At 44.3% G+C, this 21849-nt stretch overlaps 1 protein-coding gene across 1 annotated transcript in view; it reads right to left on the reverse strand.

The window, feature by feature from the left end:
* Positions 1-8843: 8843 nt before the first annotated feature.
* SQOR (sulfide quinone oxidoreductase) overlaps positions 8844-21849 on the reverse strand; it is a 46166-nt gene continuing 33160 nt past the window's right edge. The window contains exons 5-10 of the mRNA XM_059913367.1: positions 20520-20714; positions 18695-18904; positions 13029-13212; positions 10896-10963; positions 10421-10599; positions 8844-9182 (exon numbers count right to left, since the gene is read on the reverse strand). Coding sequence (XP_059769350.1) covers positions 9125-9182; positions 10421-10599; positions 10896-10963; positions 13029-13212; positions 18695-18904; positions 20520-20714 — 894 coding nt within the window. The 3' untranslated portion in view covers positions 8844-9124. The remainder of the gene's footprint in view (positions 9183-10420; positions 10600-10895; positions 10964-13028; positions 13213-18694; positions 18905-20519; positions 20715-21849) is intronic.

Consider the following 21849-nt stretch of genomic DNA (forward strand, 5'->3'; position numbering starts at 1 on the left):
ATCCTAGTTATTACTTTAAAATGTATATCTCAGAAATAACTAATTTTCTTGTCAACTGCATTATTATGAACTGTCATCAAATCTTTAACCGTGGTCATTTTTAAGTCTTTTGTCATTTACAGACAGTTCTGGGTGTACTCTGATGATTTTGCAAATATGTTCCTATAAAAGGCTTTCATCTTCAAGAAATACATGGAAAAGACTCTGACAAGTACAGGTTTCTGGTAACGGACTGTACTGCTGAACTGAATGAATAAGCATTTTCAGAACTCTAATGAAAAACTGATGAACTCATAAAAGTGCTAACAAAAGATCAAGACGAAAAAAAAAATTAATTACATGGGACTGAGTGAACTGATGAGGATGAGTATAATTTTTGTGACTTTCTGTCTGAATTAAAAAAAAAAAAAAAAAAAAAAAAAAAGAACAAGAGAGGAAGAAAGTGAGCCTCTGTATCCAGCCATGCCTGATCTCCTTCCCAAACTTCTAAGTACATAAGCCAATAAATTGCTTTTTTGCTACTTGGAAAATGAGAGAACTTGGACTAATGCATGGCTCCTTTTTCTTTTACTCCTGAGAAGAAATATGACAGCACTCAAGTAAGAGAAGCCTTCCAAAGTAATCCTGATATCAACAATTTTTCTAAGACACAGTGAGAACAGACTGCAATTCAAATCCCAGTTCCGTGTCTCATTTGCTATGCGATCTTGAAAATCTTTTGGAACTTTTGACAATGAACACATAGTTCCTAGTCACAAATAACAGACTTTTCCTAGATTTATAAATTGGATTCTAGAAAAGTTTCATTTTAACCACAACCATTCAAATTACTATATTGTTTATACAGTTATTGATGTTGAAGCACCTACAGTATTGTATTTGCACAGAAAATCCATAAGAAGGCATTCCTCATTTAGAAGACAACCACTAATTAGTCAGATATACAGTGGGTTCGCAGGATGTATGGATGGATTTACAAGCTGCACTATTACCAATTTGGAGGAAGTAAGCAATAAAATCAGCTTTGCTGGAGTGAAAAGGCCTCCATTTGCTGAGATAAGGAAGAAATAGAGTGGGGAGAGTTTTCTGCCACAATCTTGTTAAACTTCAGTGGATGGTCCCCAGTCAACCTAGGGCATCTACTCTGGGAGGAAGGGCCCTGACTGACCACGGAGCTAGTAAACAGGGGTGGGCAGAGGCCAAGGGCTGGTCAGTACTTGTCCCTTTCCCCACGTCCTCCCATTGCCCCCATACAGGGATTAAGTGACCACTGCCCTTTTTAATGAGGTCCTCCCAGGTGCAACGCTTTCTCTCCTCTCCACCCTCTGCCTCTCACCACCTCTCCCTCCACTCTGCTCTTTTCACCTCATTGCTTTGCTTCAGGCCTCTCTCTGCCATTCACAGGACTGCACATGCCAACAGGGCCCTTGGGCCAAAGAGATTGCCAATGTTTTCCATTTCCTGGAAGGTCTTCTTTAAAAGGAATACTTATAACTTGCTTTAGCCTATAAACTTGGAAAGATATGTTAATCCCAGGCTTGTAAATCCAATTTTCTTATGTCAAAACTACTTTATGGTTTCACTCCATGAATATCACTGAGTGAAGGAGTCTGGGTAAAACCCCACCGCAGAACTTGGCTGAGACCCCACAGCTGGCAGGGATTTGGGAAACTAACCTGCGGGCAGTGCCTCTCTCCCTGTCCGGAATCTTCTCCTCCACCCCCCTCCCTCTCCGTGGCGGCACTGTCATCCGTCACAGTCACCCAAGCCTGGCAGTCATCCCAGCCTCCCTATCCCCCACCCACTGTAGTCACCCCAAAGCCCTGGGCTTCTGTATCCCTGTCCCTCCTATACTCACCTCTGTATCAAGGAAGAAAGCTGGGAAAAGACAGCTGGTTTCATCCGAGGTCTTCCAGTGAGGGAGGGGCATTTGCACCAGATTGAAGATGGAAAAGAAGCCCTTTCCCTTTGGCAATGGCTGGCATATCAGTCTGTGGACATGAGGCTTGCATAGGCTTGCAGGCAATCACCTGATTTGATGGGGCAAATGCTGAGATCAATGGGGCCAGTATTCCTGCAATTTCTGTAGCCTCTTGACCCCCTGAAAACCAGCAGTACTTGTCCATGATGTTTGTTTCCCCAGCCATTCCTAGAGTTCTGTACGTACCAACTTCCCAATGTTCCAGGAGTTGGTAAAGTTTTTTCTGTAAAGGGCCAGCTAGTCAATATTTTAGCCTTTGAGGGCCACGTTCGGTCTCTGTCACAACTACTCAGCTCTGCCGTTGTAGAGCAAAAGCAGCCCTAGACAATACAGAAATGGAGGAGGATGGCTGTGTTCCAATAAAACTTTATTTATAAAAACAGGCAGTGGGGGCTTCCCTGGTGGCGCAGTGGTTGACAATCTGCCTGCTAATGCAGGGGACACGGGTTCGAGCCCTGGTTTGGGAAGATCCCACATGCCGCGGAGTAAATGGGCCCGTGAGCCACAATTACTGAGCCTGCGCGTCTGGAGCCTGTGCTCCGCAACAAGAGAGGCCGCGACAGTGAGAGGCCCGCGCACCGCGATGAAGAGTGGCCCCCGCTGGCCACAACTAGAGAAAGCCCACGCACAGAAACGAGGACCCAACACAGCCAAAAATAAATAAATAAGTTAATTTAAAAAAAAAAAAAAAGAACAGGCAGTGGGCTGAATTTGGCTCACAGGTCACAGTTTGCCAACCTCTGCAATTTTCAATTCCTTTCTGCCTGCACTATTTATATAGTGGTTTCTGTTTGCCTGACATACAGTATCCTAAATATTCATGAATTTTTCCCCTCCTCTCCTTCCTTAGTGCCTTAATTCAAGCCCTCACCCTCCCTTGCTGAAGTTAGTTGGCCCTGGCCTTGGTCAGCCTGTCTGGAGTCTTCTCTCCAATCCATAGCTCACCCAAGCTGCTACAGTCTCCTCTCATTCACGCGTAAATTCCTTCAGTGGCTCTGCATCCCTTTGAGTTTACGTTGTGTCAGTCAGCGGCCCAAGGGAAAGCAGATGACATGGTCAAGTGAGGATAATTCACGAAGGGCTTATGTACAAAGGTGGGCCAGGTTGGGGGAACCACAGGCACAGTGAGGTCCCTCGGGATTTGTAGCCAGGGAGCTGTTTCCACCCTTGTGGCCGTCAGGATGGGTGCAGGGAGAGGGCATCAGAACCCAAAAAAAGAGAGTGGGGCTTCTCCAGCCATCTCTGCTGAAGGACCAGATTTGTGGGTTTTGTTTTCATTTTGTTTGATTTTTTTTAAATCTAATTCTTCTCAGACTAGTACTTCTGTAAAATACAATTAAAAATTATTGGGAGAAAATGAAATTTGAAAACACATAAAACACAAGCCCCAATTTTTTTATTATTAGATTCAACAGGTAACAGATATAAAATATCTGTCAAATTAACTCCTACCCTCAATTTCTGTTCTTACCTCATCATAGGGCCAGGATAGCCCCGCCAGGAGGGAGCCAGAAAAATAAACGCCCCAACCTTACTCTCCTCCCTCCCTCCCACCTCTTACCAACCCACACTGGCCAAACCCAACCAGAAACTAGACAGCAGGGGAGACCATTCACACGGCCTGTTCTGGGCCGCCTCCCAGGGCAGACAGCAGGATGCAGAAGGTCCAGGGTGGGGCTGGAGGAGCAAAAGGCAACATCAGAGATCCCAACCCAAGATCCTCCAGAAGCCCATTTTCCACCCTGTCTTCCTGTCATTCAGTATCCCTCGCACATGTACCAAGTTACCCACAGTTCCCACCGCCTCCCACTTGCAGCCCTTTACACATACTGTTCCCCATGCCCGGGAAGTTTCCGCTCCTCTGCTCCCGGCCAAGTCTTCCTCGTGGTTCAGGACTGCAGCGGTAATGATGGTTTGGGGTGCTGAGAACATTTATCCATCAATCTACTTCTTTAGGTAGCAAACCCCACTCCCCTAGCTATGAAGTGGGCACATGGCCAAAATGTAGCTGGTTCGTTCAGCTAATAAATATTTACTGAGAACTTATTGTGTGCTGTTCTAGGTCATACTGTTCTAGGCATTGCTAATACAGCACTCAACAAAAAGAGCACTCTTTCGGATAGGGGAAACACATTTATTTGTTTATCTGCTGATAATCAGAATCGTCCCCCAGAACTGGCCTGTGGACATTTAGAAAGCCAAGTTCTTTTTTCCACTAAGGAGGCCAAACCAGGACATGCATGTAGCCCTCTTCCCTGGGCAAGGTGAGGAAGCCTGTCTGCCACAGAGAGTGAGTGAGAGGGAAAAAGAATTGAGAGAACTGAAAGGAAAAGAGAGCACCTTGATTATATTATGACTCGTAGATCTAGCCAAATCTGAAGTGAACACCTGAATTTCCCAGTTACATGAGTCAATAAGTTCTCCTTTTTCTCTTAGGCTTATTTGGGTTGGATTTCTGTCCGAACCAAATGAGACCTGGCTAATACACGGATTCATCTCAAACTTTACCTTCTTCTGGATATTCTCCCTGAATGTCTGGTGTAAGACAGTGGCATATTCTGAATTCTATGACCACACACAGATGGGACATCTATCTTGGCGCTTTATGGAAAGAATCCAGCAGAGCTCACTGAGGACAAGGGCTTTCATCTCTGAATCCCCAGGGCCTTGTGTTTATTAGATGGCCAAAAAATATTTGTGGGAGTAGCTGATAGTAATTCTTGCAGTCAGTGAACCCCTATAACCAATAGTATATATCTATCACATGTATTTATATAGCCTGGAGAGAAGGACTGATTGAGATCAAGACAGATTGAATACAAAGGGCCTTCTGTGATCTAAATTAACCAGTGGCCCAGAGAGTTTCAGGGACTTCCTCTAGGTGACACAGCCAGTGAGAGGCAGATCTGGGATTCAAACCAGGCAAGCTGGATCCAGACATGTACTCTTAGCCACTACCCCACATGGGCTAATCTATAAGGCCGGCAACTTCCCAACTCTGAAAGTCTGTGGAAATGAGGCAGGGAGCTGTGGTGGTATCAAGTGACAGAAACCGTCTTGCTAGAACAAGGATGTTGGAGAGCCGTCATGACCCCATTTCTCACAGACAGGCAGGAATTTCTAGTCTAAGGGGAAGCTGTATTTCTGAGCACTTCATTCAACTACTGGAGTTAACAACAACAATCACAGCTACAGTCTATGCGCCAAACTGCTAAAAGCTATACCTCAATTCATTTAACGCTTGTGTTAACCCTGTGAAGTAGGTATTGTTACCCACGCTACAGGTTGTAAAGTGGTGATTAAAACGCACTAGTGGGACGCTATGAGGCACGAGTCAGTGGGAGAGCCAGCACCTGAACCCCCGTCTGTGGCTCCAAATCCTGAGTTCTATCCAGCTGTCCCTCGAGAAATCTGAACCCAGCTTGTGCCAGTACAGCACCAGAGTTCCTGCCTTTTGGCACCACTGCGGGCCTGGGTGTGGCCCCAAATTGCAGCTGAGGGATGCAATTACAGGAGTTTTACTGCAATGCAAACATGGAAAGTTATAACTTCATTTAGGGTTGTTCACAGCGTGCACTCCTCCCGGGAAGTTACTTTTTAAAAATCAATACTGGGGGAGAAAACTGTTCCATATTTCACCATCCATCTTTCTCAGCTGTGTCTTGTGACCTTTCTACCTATCTGTTGCAAAGTATTAGCCTTGACTTTCTCTAGCATTAGACAAGCAATCTCCTTAGCTACTTGGCAGTTAACCTACGCAGAGAGACCTGGTTTTCATTCATCCTTTCAGAAAGCCTCATCTTATCCAAAGCATCGCTCTTGTTCCTTCCCTCCCTGAAATGATCACAATGAGCCTATCCCAAACGAAAGTTTCGTCTGTGGTCTTAGGGCATAAAGCAGGGACTTTGCTTTAAAATCAGACTGGACTTATCCAGTGCATACAAACAATCAGAGGAGCTACTCTTAACTGTTGCATTACAAAGCCACCTTCCAGAAAAAGACCTTCCATGTCTTTGATAATTATCTGTTATTGGAGGATTATGTGAGAAAAGTATCTAGTGCTGACTATATACCAATACTCTCCAAGGCACATGACATGTATTTGTTACCTTAATTAATTAGCAGTTTTCTCAGTCAGGACAAATGATCCGTGCACCTTGAGTAATTACTCACCGATCTCCTTCTCCTCTCTACAACCAACCCCTGGGTCTTCAACGCATATTAAGTGTAAAATACAGGTCACAAAACAGTACTTACAGTACGATCCTGTTTGTTTTCAGGAACTTTATATGTAACAGCAATATTAGGACACTAGAGAAAAAGACACCAAGATGCTATTAGCTGTTACAGCTGGGTGATGGATTTGGCGTGATTTCTATTCCTTTTGTTGATCTCTGTTCTCTAAAATTTCTACAAAATTTAGAAATAAGGGGGAAAAAAACCCACCAAAAATGTTTTTAATACAAAAGAAATAAATAAGAACCAACTAAATCTGAAACCCTGTGCCCCCCCTGCTGACTTGTCTCACTTCCCTCCCTGTATCTCAGTGGTCCCTAAGCTGCCACCCAGCTCTGTTTTCACTATATCCACAGCTCACGCTGGGCTGACACCAAGCGTGGTGGGGGGGGGGGGGGGACAAGGAGGGATTTCCCAAGTCAGCAGTCCTAGCCCTGTGTCACTTCTGGACTCTGGAGGCATCAGCCTCTGAGCTGGAGCCCTCCACAGGGTGAGACCAGCAACCTCACCCCGCCCCAGGCACCATCTTTGGAGAAACCACCACCTATCCTGGTCTTACCCCTCCCCCCCTTACTGCTGCTGACCCGGCTAACTGGAGGCGGTCCCAGAGAAAGGCCTCGCCTCGGCCGATCCCACATTCGTGGTTAAGGAGATATGGTTTCATTGGAGACCAATGTACTGACCAATAATGGTTACTGCTACCTCCAGCCCCGGCAGTAAACTCTGCCCGGCATAATGTGAACTGAGGCAATTTCCTGACGCTTGGGGGTTTATTCGAATGCATGATCATGAACAGACCCAAGAAGCTCCAGCTCACCCCGGGAGGGATTTCAAAGTGACTCACCCCGGAGCCTCAGCCATTCCCAGAGACACAGCCTCACTCTCTGAAAATACATTTTGCCCACGTTTAGGGAGAGAGTCATGGCTGGTTATTCCCAGGACTTCTTGGACCTCGCAGAGAAAGATCATTTGGGGGTGAACGGCCCCCAGCTCTCCCTGACTCAGCAGCCCACCAGGAGGCAGGCTGCAGCCATCTCGGGCAGGAACTCTGTAGAGGCCCAGGGACTCGGAGAACAGGGTAGAAACACCCCACCTCCGCCTGTTTCAGAGCAGCACGGAGGGAAAAACAGTGCCACCTATTATAGCACTGCTCTCCCATTCTAGAACTGAGGTGGGAGTGGGAGGGCTGAGTGTGATCACTACAGTGGTCAATATAATCTATGGTCCAAATAGGACATTTCAGAGAGTGAAAGGGGGCGCCATTGATAGCTCTGCCAGAATAACAGATGTTAAACAGGAATATGTGTGGTCATGCAGAAAACACTTCCCACTTCTATTGCCAGATTAGGGGTCTGCTGCTAGGATGGTACCCCGTTCGTCCTCAGAACATGTGCCACTGAGGAAAGTCTACTTTCCAAATCAGAGCAAGGCCTCCTTCGGCAAGCACCCCAGCATCCCAGGGAAAGGAGAGGAAACTGTCCTTCAGGAACCACAAAACTGTGGCAGGGCCCTTATCTGTCGGTTCGCCACTGCATCTCCGGGGCCAAGACAGTGCTTGGCAGCTTGTAGGAGCTCAGTAAATCCTTGCTGAATTAATGAATGAATGCCTAAGCAGAGTTTCTAAAGTCGTCAGGGAACTTCAGGAAACCAGAGAGACTTAGCAACCCTAGGTAACACTGTTACCTAAACTAGGTAACAGTTTAGCTTTGAACTCTAAACTGTTATAAAAATCTAGGGCATTGCATAGACTGCTAAACAATGCCCTTTGGCGGAGTGTATAAATAAATATGAAACATGCAAAGCTTTCAAATACCAGACTGAACTGAAACTGCAAGCTTCCAAATAAACTGGTTGGGAACAAATGATTTTGCTGCTGAACTTCAAATAAACTGGATCTACTTCCTGCAATATTTCCAATGTGATCTCATTCAAAATTTTATTGGCCAAAATTGGGACTGAATCAACGCCATCCTCGCTGTGTGTATGTTCTCTGCAAAGCAGGGACCATGATGAGTGAATTAGATTTGCAAGAGATTTATTGGGGGAAATGTCTGTCAAGGCTAAAGAAGGAGGAACAGGGGAAGGCAAGGGAGGGCTTTCAGACCATGATTCGGCAGGGACACCTGGGAAAGGAGGAGGGGAAGGAAGGAGGGATGGGAAAGAACCATTTCTCAGGCTTGATGCAGTCCTGAGAAAGTTTCAGCCAGGCTAATGGGAAATCCTGGAGCCAAAGTTGCCAGGAAGAAGAGTTCCACATCCTGTAGGAACAGGCCAGCATGAGTACCCACCCCCAGCCCCGCATCAGTCACCGGCTAGAAGAACGTGGTCTCAGCATGAACGTGGTGGCAGAGCAGAGGGGCAGCAGCTGGCTCTCGGTCCACTGCCCCCGCAGCACCAGTTCTAGGCCGCACGTCTTCGGGGCTTTCACAGACACTGTTTGAAATACTATTCTCCCTGGAATGACTCTTGTTTCCTGTAAATCCAAACAGGTTCTGGTGAAATTACGCCCGCTATCAGTTGACTACTCGAAGTAGATAACAGGTAAGCTATCCCACCACCACCATCTTTTCCTCCCCAGGGCTGTAACTTTTCATTCCACTAGTCAAGATAGAATTTTCTCACAGAATGTCAATCAATGGCAAGCTTTTATTTAAAAAATAGAAGTCTGTTCTTTCATTGGCGTATTTCCAAAGAATCAAGCTCATCCCGGACAGCCTGCACGGTGGCTGTCCAGAGGGACTGAAAAGGGAGGCATCTGGTCACCATCATCCAGCAGTAAATTCTTTACGGGGTTAGATTTTGAGTTCTTCATGCTGCTCGCGGTCAATCAGTGGCTGTGATTTTGGTCCAGGAGCCATCCACGGATGGATGGCCATCCCTCCAAGCCATCCAGAAGCTGAGCCATCCTTAGCTCCTACCCAGATGGAACAACTTCCGCAGAAAGGCTGGTCCTCCCCAGTAACCCCTGTAAGAAATGACACGGAGAAGTTCTTTGCGTCGGAAAAGATGGGGGTGACTTCGGCCAGCCTGGCGGCTCCTCACACAAAATACTTACCAGGCCATACAGCAAGGCTGACAGCGAAGCAGGAAGATCCCAGGACTAGGAGGGGACAAGTCCTGGCTTTGACACTGACGTGCTACGTGAGCCTGAACATGCTGACTCAGTTCAGCCAAACAAAGCCCCTACTACATGCAGACTGCAATCCTTTCTACTTTCACTTGCTCATGAATTAAGTATAGGTCAGGGTTTCTCAACCTCGGCCCTCTTGACATTTTGGACCAGGTACTTCTTTGTGGTGGAGGCTGTCCGGTTTAGCAGCATCCTTGGCCTCTGCTCACTAGATGCCAGGAGCGTCCCCTCCAGTTGTGACAACAGAACATATCACCAGATGTTGTCAAACGTCCCCTGGGGAGCAAAACCACCCCTAGCTGAAAAACACTGGTATCGATATTCTGACTTACTTTTCTTAAAGGGTTTAGGAAAGTCAAATGAGATCATTTTTTTTTTGCAACAAAAAAGGAGGAGTTATTAAGTTTGGTACTCTGTTTACTACTTGAATGCCTACTATGTAGCTGTCTCTTTTATGTATTGTCTCATTCTTCCCCATCCTGTGAGGAAGACAATGTTACTTTCATTTTGCAGAAAAGAAACTTAAACACAGAGAGTTTAAGCAACTGGCCCTAGGACACACAGCTAGTAAATGGCAGACACGTGATTCAAACAAAGGTCAGACTCCAAAGCTTATGCTCTTAATCGCTATGTTTTCTTTGTCCTATAACATAATAAAAACAAAAGCAAGGTAGCAGATGATAAAGTACTTGACATGTCAAAAGTGATTTACTATGGTGATTACTATTATTTATCCAGCAGCAAGAGAGAACCAGAACCTGGAAGACAGAAGACTCGGTCACTGCCAATAATGAAAACAAGAGGCTGCATCCCCTGTGGGTGGTAGCTGTGCTAGGGCTCCCTTCCCTCACCCAGGGCAGCCTCTTTCCCACCACATCTGGCTGAGGCTTCAGAACCCTTCTCAGGCTGCCATCACTAATCTATGAGACATGGCACAGCAAGGTGGTTCCCTTTCGCCAGTCCTGCTCGGGGTCATATCTCCTGAAGCTGGAAGGCCTTTTGGAAACAACCGCCCTGCACAAGTCGGTGCGATCTGCTGACAGCTGTGCCTCTCCCCCAGGCAATGCACTGACCTTAGCATCACATTCCAATACAGGAACGGCATCATGTCAGCCTTCATGAGGTACATGGAAAGCCTCTCTTTGCTCTGGTCAAAGGGGAAGGTTTCCAGGGGCTGAGCGTTGTAGTCAAATTCCGCAAGAATAACACGGTTGTAGCCAGTCACCAGCGGACACGACGTGTAGCCATCATACTAAAATTGGCCATGAGACAGAGTTGGAAAGTGGCTTCTTTCATGATGCTATCTAGATACTTTAGAATTTATTATTTACTCTGAACAGTTGTAATTTTTTCTTTTTTTTGTATATTCTAATTTTTTGTACAGTGAAAAAACAGAAATTATATAACACGAATATACCCAAGGCAGAAACTGAAGTGCCCATATTAGACAAACTAATTAAGAAAGTGGCAAAATTGTGGGAAAACACTGTTTTCATGCAGAATGGAAGATGGTCAATTGAGACAGTGATTCTTACAAGGCATACAAACCTTCTTCACTGGTGTTTGATTCTTCATAATCAGAGAAATTGTTCTGTCAAGTATTCCTGACTGGGCAGCTACATGAGAAATGGAGAAGTCAGAAAAACATAAGCATCTAGATTTTCCATGAAAACCAATTTGCAAATAACTTTAATGTGAACAGGTTAAGAAGACCCCATCCCTCTAGATTGTAACTAGAGCATAACTCTTAACCCAGTGATGAAATCTAGCTTCACCAGGGACAAGAAAAACTAACATGAGGGGCTCCTGAGGTGACACAGTGGCAGGTAACACAGCCTCACTGTGGAGGTCTTGCCGAAACGTATGATCTGAATCTGATCATCAAAAACTACTAGACGGTTCTAAATCGTGGGATATTCTACAAGATAACCGGCCTGGACTCTTCAAAAATGCCAATGTCATGAAAGTAAAACAAAACAAAAAAATGTCAGAGGCTTCTAGATTAAAGAAAACCGAAGAGACATGACAACGAATACAGAGTGTGGCCCTTGACCGGCTCATGAATTTAAGGGGAATTGGGGCCGGGGGGCAGAGAAAGCTATAAAGGACATTTTTAGGGAAAATGGAGAAATAAAAACTGGATTGTATTGATGATTTTATAATACAATGCTTAATTTCTTGGACATGATAATGGTCTTGTGGGTATAGAGGAGAAAGTGCTTTTTCTTAGGAGATAGAGGTAGAAGTGTTTGAGGGTGAAGTATCATGATGTCAAAACTTACTTTCTAATGACTCAACCAAAAAATGTACATAGTGATCAAGCAAAATATTAATTTATTGGCTAATTATTATGTTAGTCACAAAATATTAATAACTGGTTAATACCTGAAGGGTATATGGGTATTCATTGTACTTTCAAATTTTTAATAGATTTGAGATTTTTGAAATGAAAAGTTGGGGGAAAATTACTGTTAATAATGAAAAAGACAGGTTTCCCTGGTGGCGAAGTGGTTAAGAATCCGCCTGCCAATGCAGGGGACACGGGTTCAAGCCCTGATCAGGGAAAACCCCACATGCCGAGGAGCAACTAAGCCCGTGCGCCACAACTACTGAGCCTGCACTCTAGAGCCCGCGAGCCACAACTACTGAGCCCACGTGCCACAACTACTGAAGCCCGCGCACCTCGAGCCCATGCTATGCAACAAGAGAAGCCACCACAATGAGAAGCCCGCACACCACAACGCACCACAACAAAGAGTAGCCACTGCTTACCGCAACTAGAGAAAGCCGACGCGCAGCAACGAAGACCCAATGCAGCCAAAAATAAATTTTAAAATAGTAATAATAATAATGAAAAAGACATTCAATGGATTTCCTAGAAAGTCTTTCTTAGGTTGACATAGTCAAGCAAAAGTAACACATGTTTGGCAGGTGTGTAATTCACACAAAACGCTCCCATACCCGTCAGCAGGGAGGTCCGTGTTTCATAGCATCTAAAGAAGACAGTTCCTGTCTACAGAATACAGAATCTAAAAGGCAATTCCCTCCATCACTGCTAGAGCAGAACATCGACGTGAAGAATTTAGTTTCCCAGGCTGAGGCCTTAATCATGTACCAATCAGGGCACTCTCCACTGTATCTGTCTTAACAGTGCAATTTTCTGCTCTGCAAGCTTTCATTGACTTGCATGTGTTTTCTGGGGAAACAAATGCTTCCCTAGTTTTACGGTGTTTCGGGCAGAAGAAAAATAGCCAACCTGCCTGGCATCGGGGGCAAAGAAGGCCAGGGATGCGAGCACGGCAGTATGAGAAGTAACAGAATTCTAGAGAACTGGAAAAGCGGTACCTCTCTCTCTCTAATGCCCCCTCCCCTGAAAACCACCCCTCTGACAGAGAAAAGGCAGATGAGGTCGTGCTACTCTGGTGCAAAGCACTCAACAGATACTTTCTTCTTTACACAACACTAGGTTCACTTGACAACTTGCTTCTGTGTTGGGGAGGCCAAAGTCATTTTTAGGCCACAAAAGTTTCTTCATTATTAATGAAGATAATGAAATATATCTTCATTAATATAATTAGCACATAATGAAATGCCACTTGTGCCCAACTTTTGTTTCTGTTATGACGGTGCCTGAGGATGACATCATGTTGGGTGGGGAAGAAACACAGCTCGTGGTCTTACCTACGGCAGCAGCGGTCTTTGACGTTGGCAGGTTGGTGCAGTCCCCAATCCCAAACACGTTTGGGTAGCGCTTGTGCTGCAGAGTGTCTTTATCCACGTCCACCCAGCCGGCAGCATCAGCCACAGGACTTGTCTTGAGGACATCTGGTGGGCTCATTGGTGGTGTAACGTGAAGCATTTCATACTGCCAAAAAGGAGAGCATCCAAATGTGTGTTTCTTCTGTTATTTCTATAGCCCCACAAGCTCCCGTCCTAACTCCCTAACCCACACACTGTACTATGGCTGCACGGAGCAGTATAAGTTAGTGCTCAAACTGATCCACACCCACTCCAAGATTTTCCATGCTCCTGTGCAATGTCGTGATAAAATAACTGGCATGGGGCTTCCCTGGTGGCGCAGCGGTTGAGGGTCTGCCTGCCAATGCAGGGGACACAGGTTCGAGCCCTGGTCTGGGAGGATCTCACATGCCGTGGAGCGACTGGGCCCGTGGGCCACAACGGCTGAGCCTGCGCATCTGGAGCCTGTGCTCCGCAACAAGAGAGGCCGCGATAGTGAGTGGCCCGTGCACCGCGATGAACAGTGGCCCCCGCTTGCCACAACCAGAGAAAGCCCTCGCACAGAAATGAAGACCCAACACAGCCAAAAATAAATATAAATAAAAAAAAATTTTTTTTTTAAAAATAATAACTGGCATGGTCTCCCTATACAGAGGGCACGTGATCCCTTGGGCAGTAGGCACGGGGGAATCCGAAATACTGGAGTGAACCTCACTAACATTTTGAAAGAACTCATTGATGTTTCTATTTATTACTAAAACAAAGCGGGGGGTGTATCTCATTTGCTCTCTCCCTGACCCTCAGCTGTCGACTTGTAAAGTCTGGTACTTCAGTTTTATTCTGCAAAGAGGTTCTCAGAGCACCTGAAACTTGTAAAGGCCATGTTAGGAGCTCATAAGTGGGCACCATTCCCAAATGTGGGTCAACACTCAAAATACATAAAGGAGACCATCAAAACACCAATTTAAGGTGAAATAAAGGTGGCAAGAATATTGGCTAGCACTTTGAAGAAGGAGGGGTCTGATTCAGTGTTGGGTTTACTGAACCATGTGGGAGGCAGGGTGGATTTTTTTTCCAAAAACCTATATCAGGGTTACCCTTGGCAATAGGGCACTAACCAAACCTGGTCAATTCTGATGGCTCATTTAACTCTTTTGTTTATGTAATGTTCTTTTTTGTTTACATGATATTTTGCAGTTTATCCTTTTTATTCCTTTTATTTAATAAACTCCATCTAGCAATATCAAATTGATTTAAATGTACACAAAACATTTCATTATGGTGAAAACTTTAGCATCTTAGGACAATCCTAACCTTGTGATAGTCAACAACCCCTGGTTTCTATAAGGAGCTCTGTCCCCTCACCAGGGCCTGGCAGTCATTGGTGGCAGAGGGAGTTAGGAAGGTGACTTGTATTTATTCCCACTCTCAGACAATTATAAGCTTAATCAACCTTAAGGTAGAAGGAGTGGGGCAAATGGGCAGTGTTCTGCAAAGTACTCTGGGTGGCTCTTTAGGGGCCTGGGTCCCTGAGGCTGGGTCTGTTCATTTACATGGAGACTGAGCACATGTCTGCAGGACAGCAGATAGAACGGTCAAGAACGGTCAAGAACGGTCATCCACCAAATTATTAAGGCCATGTCTATACTTCTGCAGTTAACCAGACCACTTTTTTTAGCTGAGGACTAAACCTTACTAAAGTTAATGTGCTTGAATTTCACAAATACACGTGAATTTCATATATCTTTTCTAGAAGGAAGGTTAAATATTTCCACATAATCATCATAAAGGTATGAAAGTTTTATTTGAGAAAAGAACTACTGGGGTCTGCTTTATAGATTTGCTGAAAATTAACATTAGCATTCAGTTGTAGCTTGTTCTTTATCCATTATTTCCATAAATTGAATCTGATAAATAACTTGGTTCTCCTTCATTAACATAAATCATCTATTCAGAATATAAACTTTAATGTTTATAAGCAGCATTTGGGAGACTTGTGGAAAATGCAGGTTCCTGGATCCCACCACCCCCAGATCCCAATCCAGTAGGTGTGGGAGAAGAACAGGAATCTGCACTTTAACAAAATCCCCTAGTGATTCTGACATATGAAACCTGTAGATGATAGTCTTAGAAGCTCTGGCTTGAAGGAACAGGTTCATTTACAATGAAAAACGAAATGCTATTACTTAGACAAGTGATTTCACCTTTCCCTTCCTCATCTATAAGGAAATGCACTACATTAGACAGTCTCCAAAATCTCATCTAGTTCTAGGACTCCATGATATAAAAAAAGTTTAGATTTTTAAAAACATAGGAGACTTGGACCAGTTCACAAGCTCTCTATGAAGGATCAGAGACTACAGGCTTTTGGGTACATTTAATTCTTTACAGCAGTGGTGTCCAATCCTGGTGACACAAGAGAATCATTAGGGGAACTTTTGAAATTCCCAATCCTCAGTCCACACCCTAGACCAATTAACCAGAATCCCTGGGTGTTAGACCCAGGCATCAGCACATTTTAAAAGCTCTCCAGGTTATTGCAATGTGCAGCCAGGGCTGAGAACCACTGCTCTAAAGCCTTTTGGTTGATTTTTTTAAATTCATATTTTAAACAGTGGAATTGGGTCTGGAGGGAAAATCTTACCTAAAATCCTATACTTCAAAAGGGCACAAATAATCTTCTTTCCTTATAAACCCTTTAGTAGAACAATAACCATTTATTTATGCAAGTCCCTATCTGTAGCCTCAACTATCCACAGCACAGTTGAGAACCAAAGTAAAAAGGACCAAATAACAAAATTAAGTCCATGCACTCAAGCTCATACACTTTGCTCATAAAAGTATGCTGTGGGCCCTCACACATAGCCCATTTGCTTTTACTTTACATGAAATGTAATGAGTTTGGCTATCTCATTTTCCAGCCAATAAAAAATTAGAAATAGTGACTTAAAAGAGCTGAAGCTGGAGGGACCTTCCAAAGTCACAACTGCCTGACAGCCAGGAAAAAAGAAAACTGGAAAACCACAAAGGGGACACACACAAAATCAAATAAAGAGTAGTCTGAGACTCTTTTGTAAGGTGATACCTAGCCCTAAACAACCCAGTAGGCCCTAAGAGCATAACTATGCAAGAGCTATGCAAAATTATGACCCTGAGGGCTTCCCTGGTGGCGCAGTGGTTGAGAGTCTGCCTGCCAATGCAGGGGACACGGGTTCAAGCCCTGGTCTGGGAAGATCCCACATGCCGCGGAGCAACTAGGCCCGTGTGCCACAACTACTGAGCCTGCACGTCTGGAGCCTGTGCTCCGCAACAAGAGAGGCCGCGATAGTGAGAGGCCCGCGCACCGCGATGAGGAGTGGCCCCCGCTTGCCACAACTAGAGAAAGCCCTCGCACAGAAACGAAGACCCAACACAGCCAAAAATAAATAAATAAATAAGTAAATAAATTTATTTAAAAAAAAAAAATTATGACCCTGAGCTGGGGCAAGCAGATGAGCCTGAGACATGCTGTGACACCAGAAAGCGAGGAACTGCTCAAAAATATGATGGGGACATGTCACAGGGACATAGGAGCCATCCTGAAAGGGCTCCTACTGACCAAATCTGGGACAACTTGAGCACCAAAATAATTAAGGACAGGGATGAATTATAAACCACTGGGGGAAAAAACAGAAATTCATGAGTTCATACTAATAATTAATTAATTAAATGAGAAGAAAGGGCTTTTGCTGACAGGATGCCAAGAGTCTACCAGTAAAGGTGGAGGGAATGCTGGACTGGAACATCATTTTGCAACCACCGTAGTAAAGCCTGGATTAGGCAAAAATCATCAATGGATGTTAAATCTAGTGGGACACTTTACTGAGTAGGGTGTTTGCATGGTCTGAAATTGTACCCCCCCCCACCCCCGCCAAACTCCTTATTATTAGCAAGGAAGAAAAAGAATAATAATTATACAGTGGAGGAATTGGACCATATCTTGACTGGCGATCAAAATGAACATCTTCAGCGAGGGGCAGATGAGTACTGTGTGCTTTCCAATGTGATGCCCTAGAAAGACACACCACTTATGCCGTATTTCAGTCCAAAAAGCAGAGCCTGAAACTCATCAGAAGAAAACATAAACAAACCCAAAATGAGGAACATTCTATTAAAAAATAAAAGTGGGGTGGGAGGGAGCTGTATTATTCCAAAATGTCAGTGTCATGGAAGACAAAGAAAGGCTGTGGAAACATTCCAGATTAAAGGAGGCTAAAGAGACATGACAATTATACCGGCTTCTGTCCTGGAGGGGATGGCACTACAAATGCTACTTGTCAATCAACAAAACCAGACTGTAACTCATAGATTAAAATATTGTATCCATGCTAAATTTACTGAATTGATAACTGTACTGTGGTTATGTCAGAGAATACTCCTATCTCTTAGGAAATTCACAGTGAAATATTTAGGGGTAAAGGACCATGTTGTACGATGTACATAACTCACCTTTAAATGCTTTGGGAAAATACATTATATTACATTACATTACATGATACTTACACATAGAGAGAAAGAGAGGGAAACAGAAAGTGAAATCAACGAGTAAAACTTTATAATAAGTGAATCTAGGTAAAGTCTATATACAGTCTTCTTTGCACAATTTTTATTTTTGCAACTTCTCTAAGTTTGAGATTATTTCTAACTCAAAGTTTTTTAAAATATGACCTTGAGTCATTAGCAACATTTTAAATGATAGTCATTACATGCCATTCAAGAAAGGAAAGATGTGTGAAATACATTTTAAAAAGAGCTTGTACTAGGAAGCTTAAAATGTGAAGTTTTGATGTTTACAAAATTAATCTTTGGTTCACTTCAAAATTTCCTTTTATGGACTCCTTCATTCCTCTAAAAATGCTGAATGAATAAACTGTGACTCTATGTACTGTTTCCTCATTGGTAACAGCTCTTGCCAGAATGACATAAACAAATGATGCTTCCATGCATCTTCTCCAGATGCCTTTACATCTTGTTCTTAATGTACTAGTCCCACACTTCACAGAAGAAGAAACAGACACATAGAAGCCAAGCCCATATACAAAGGCTAGATCTTTCCAAGCAGGATGGGGCTCCACCAGATCTTTCAAGGATTTTTAAGCATTTCCTTTCAGGCACAGGCGAAAGATGTTTAAAGACAGCCCCTTCCACAGATGAAAGATACCCATCATTCTTGAACTACCCACAAGCAGGGCTGACTCTCACAAACCATAAATTGAGACAATCACCAAATCCTGCATTTAAGGAGCCTTTCTTAAACTCTAGGCAATAACTGAAGTTGTAAAATATTTTTGGCAGCTTCAAGTGACTCAATGCCAAGGAAGTACACACAAAATAGCATAAAAATTCACTTGGTACCGGTAGATGAACCCTGCTCACCTCCCATAGACACAGCCTCTTATCTCTTTCTCTTCCCCACCCATTTTGGTCCACCGTCTCCCCTGTTGCAACCCTTAGATGCTCACTGTAACCAGCCTCCCAAGCACATGATGCTGATGGACAAGGAAGTGGGGGCCTCAGCGTCGCCTGCATCTATGGCACTGCTCAGCTGACACCTTCACCTCCACACTCACTGAAATCACTTGGGTCTCTCCAGGTTTGTCCAGATTTTCAAAAACAGCCTCTTGTTTATCAGCTCGGACTTCAATGAGGTTTTGCTTGTAGTTAACAGTGAGGTTCCTCTCCCGGATAATCTCCTGCAGGGCTTCTGCATACTTCTTGACCCCAAAAATTGCTCCAAGAGAAGTGTTGAAAATGATATTGGCCTTGGATCGCTTCCCCGTCTGAGAAAAAGAAAAGAATAGAAACAACCAACATCAAAGTATTACTCCAGCCACCCTTTTTTTTTTTTAACCTAGACAAGACTTAAAACCCTCAGAAGAGACCTCGCCAGCTTTCTCCATCACTATGCGCTGGTGGGTGAGCTGTGGACCAATCCACTGCCTCCTCATTTTCTGTCAGTGACACAGCAACTAAGAGCAACTTGATTCAGGTGTTGAGGTGGATCCTGTTCAAAGAGGGCCAGAGATGAAAGTCAAGTCCAAGGGAAGAGAGAGCTGAATTGTTCATTCATATATTCATTTGTTGATTCACTCAGTAAACATTTAATGAGGTCCTAGAGTTGGCCCGGTACTATTCTAGGTGCTGAGAGGACAGAAGTGAACAAAACAAAGTTCCCGTCCCCTTGGCTCATACACTCTAGTATTGTTCATATGTTTCAGAGAGGCTGGTATCCTCCCAAGTGCCTAAGATCTTAAGTCACCTGAAAGAGAACCTTCCTCTCAGGCCATCTAAGACTTGGGAGATGTTATGCAAAGAGAATTCCAGGAGGGAAGAAAGCTAACCTCTGACTCTTTTCTTTTGTTCAGCTCCTTTTAGGATTTGCTCACCTGGATCACACTATTTGAAAGAAGATGGGTGGGTAAGAACCTCAAAAGGCTGTGCCAACCCGAAATTCTCATGACCCAGGAGTGACCTTTTCTTAGAAACAGCAGCGATGGTGGACCTGTTCCTTAACTGCCCACCCCACAGGGTTGGGGCAGGTTTACATAACCCAGGGGAAGGCCTTCCCAGTGCTGGGCTCCAAGCACACTTTCAACACCTCTTCAGTCCCACCTTCCCCTCCCCTTCTGCCCACCTGTCCCTTTACAGAACCAGAGGCTGCTTTGAATCCTGTCACTGTCTCAAGTCAAACCGTGCTTTGGTAAACCAACTGTGACATCCCACACATGGGCAGGAGGGCGACAGCAGCTTCTCCACAGCTTCTCACCAGGTGTACCTGAGCTGTGGACACCTGAAGGTGTTTGAGGAACGCTGAGAAAGCATCCCCACCCAAACATCTCTTTCCACTAAGGTCCAAAGTTCTAAGTGAACAATTTTTTGTCTTTAGAGTTGGCAGTTTGCCTATTATACACCCAAGAATATACAAAAAGAGCCAAAAAATATTCATAACACTGAAGTTGAGCGGGAGCAGCTGAGGATATTATGTACAAACATGAACAATGTGCAACTAATTGTGCAAATGCACGGATATATTTAAACAATCTCTAACATATCTTACCAGTAGACTTTTATACACACATTTAAAAGCATATTACAAAGACTATTTAATAACATATAATACATATAAATTTGTCTGTACAGTATGATTATAACCATGTTAAAAAAAAAACATGTATAGGGAAAAAAATGGAAGTACATGTCAAATTGATGACAGCAGTTATACCAAAGCAATTGGACTATGAGTGACTTCTTCCTTTTTTTCTATTTTGTAAACTTCCAATTACATAATTTTGTACATATGTAACAAAAATTTAAAAACAAAAAAGGTATTTTGACATGGATAAAAATGAAATTCCTTCTGCCCTCCTTGTCTCCATCCCTGGAAAAGAAGCATACCTTCCTGAAATAGGCCTCTGATAAATACATGATCTTCTGCGGGGCTCCAGCGCACTTCACTGGAGTATTAGGGAAGGTAAAGATGGCATTGCCCTCCTTAAAGTCCTGCAGAGCTTTCCATGTCTTCTCTACCGTCTTAACTGAATAATTGGACCCTATTTTGGGATGGGCAAAACCTTCAGGGAGGCCTTTGATCTGCAACAAAGCACACAAAGAAATTATTATTTAACAGAAGTGCAAATGGAGTCTGTGTTTAGAGTCCTTGTTCTCTGCCATTTCTACAACCTCTCAAGTATTTCAGCACAATCATTAGCCCCAGGACTCAAACACAGTGGAGCAGGCAGGTGGCTGAGGGATCTGCTAAGCCCAGAGCTGTGGTGCCCGCAGTCACCTGTCAAAGCACAGAACAGGCTTGGCCCGGCGGAAACCCTCGGCCTCCCTGGCCTGGAGACCAGGATTTGAACCTATCTCTTCCCACCATCAGAGTGAGGACAAGAAGCCAGGCTTACTTCCTCTTCGGAGAACCAGTTGCCTTACTGGGAAGAAAAAGAACAACAGGCAGAACCAAGAGCCATACTGTCAGTGATTAACAAAATTAAATTACTCTGTATCAGGTTGGACCAGGCCCAGCTCTTGGTAAAGGCCGCAAAGGCAGGAAATTAAAAGCATGGACTTGGGAACCCTACAGACCCAGCCTGAGTCCTAGATTTCCACTTACAAGCATTGTGATCCTGTGTAAATTACCCAATAAATCAGCTGGTGGGTCTCACGTGTGGCCCCCAGAACAGGACCACCTGGGAACTTGTTAGAAATGCAAATTATCAGGCCCCACCCCAAACCTACTGGATCAGAAACTCAGAGGCAAGCCCAGAAATCTGTTTTAACAGGCCCTGCAGGTGATTCTGATGCACACTGAGAAGCTCATGTTCAGCATCTGTGAAATGGGGATAAAAGTAACTGCTTCGTGGGGTTGTTGGCAGGAATAAAGGAGACCAAGCGTGTAAGGTGATTAGAAAAATGACACTTACGTGGTAGTGCTTTGTAAGTATTAGTGTATTCCTGCCAGGAAGATTAACTGGGTCCCTGTCTTAAATGTTAGAAGGTTCATACAATGCAATGAAGATGGAAAGGAGTGAGTTAAGAGACTCAAGCACAAGCAGGGAACCATCAAAAACAGTCATCAAGATGGCCTGGTCCTTCAGAACCTCCCCAGGCTGTTCTTCAGCCTGTTCTCCAGGCTGTAGGGCACCCACCTGCAGAGTCACCCAACATCTATTCCTCAGGTCTCAAGGAAACAGAGTCCTATGGTCTCCTCCATTGCATCCAACAT

Source organism: Balaenoptera ricei, chromosome 2, assembly GCF_028023285.1.
Source record: "Balaenoptera ricei isolate mBalRic1 chromosome 2, mBalRic1.hap2, whole genome shotgun sequence".
Lineage (NCBI taxonomy): Eukaryota > Metazoa > Chordata > Mammalia > Artiodactyla > Balaenopteridae > Balaenoptera > Balaenoptera ricei.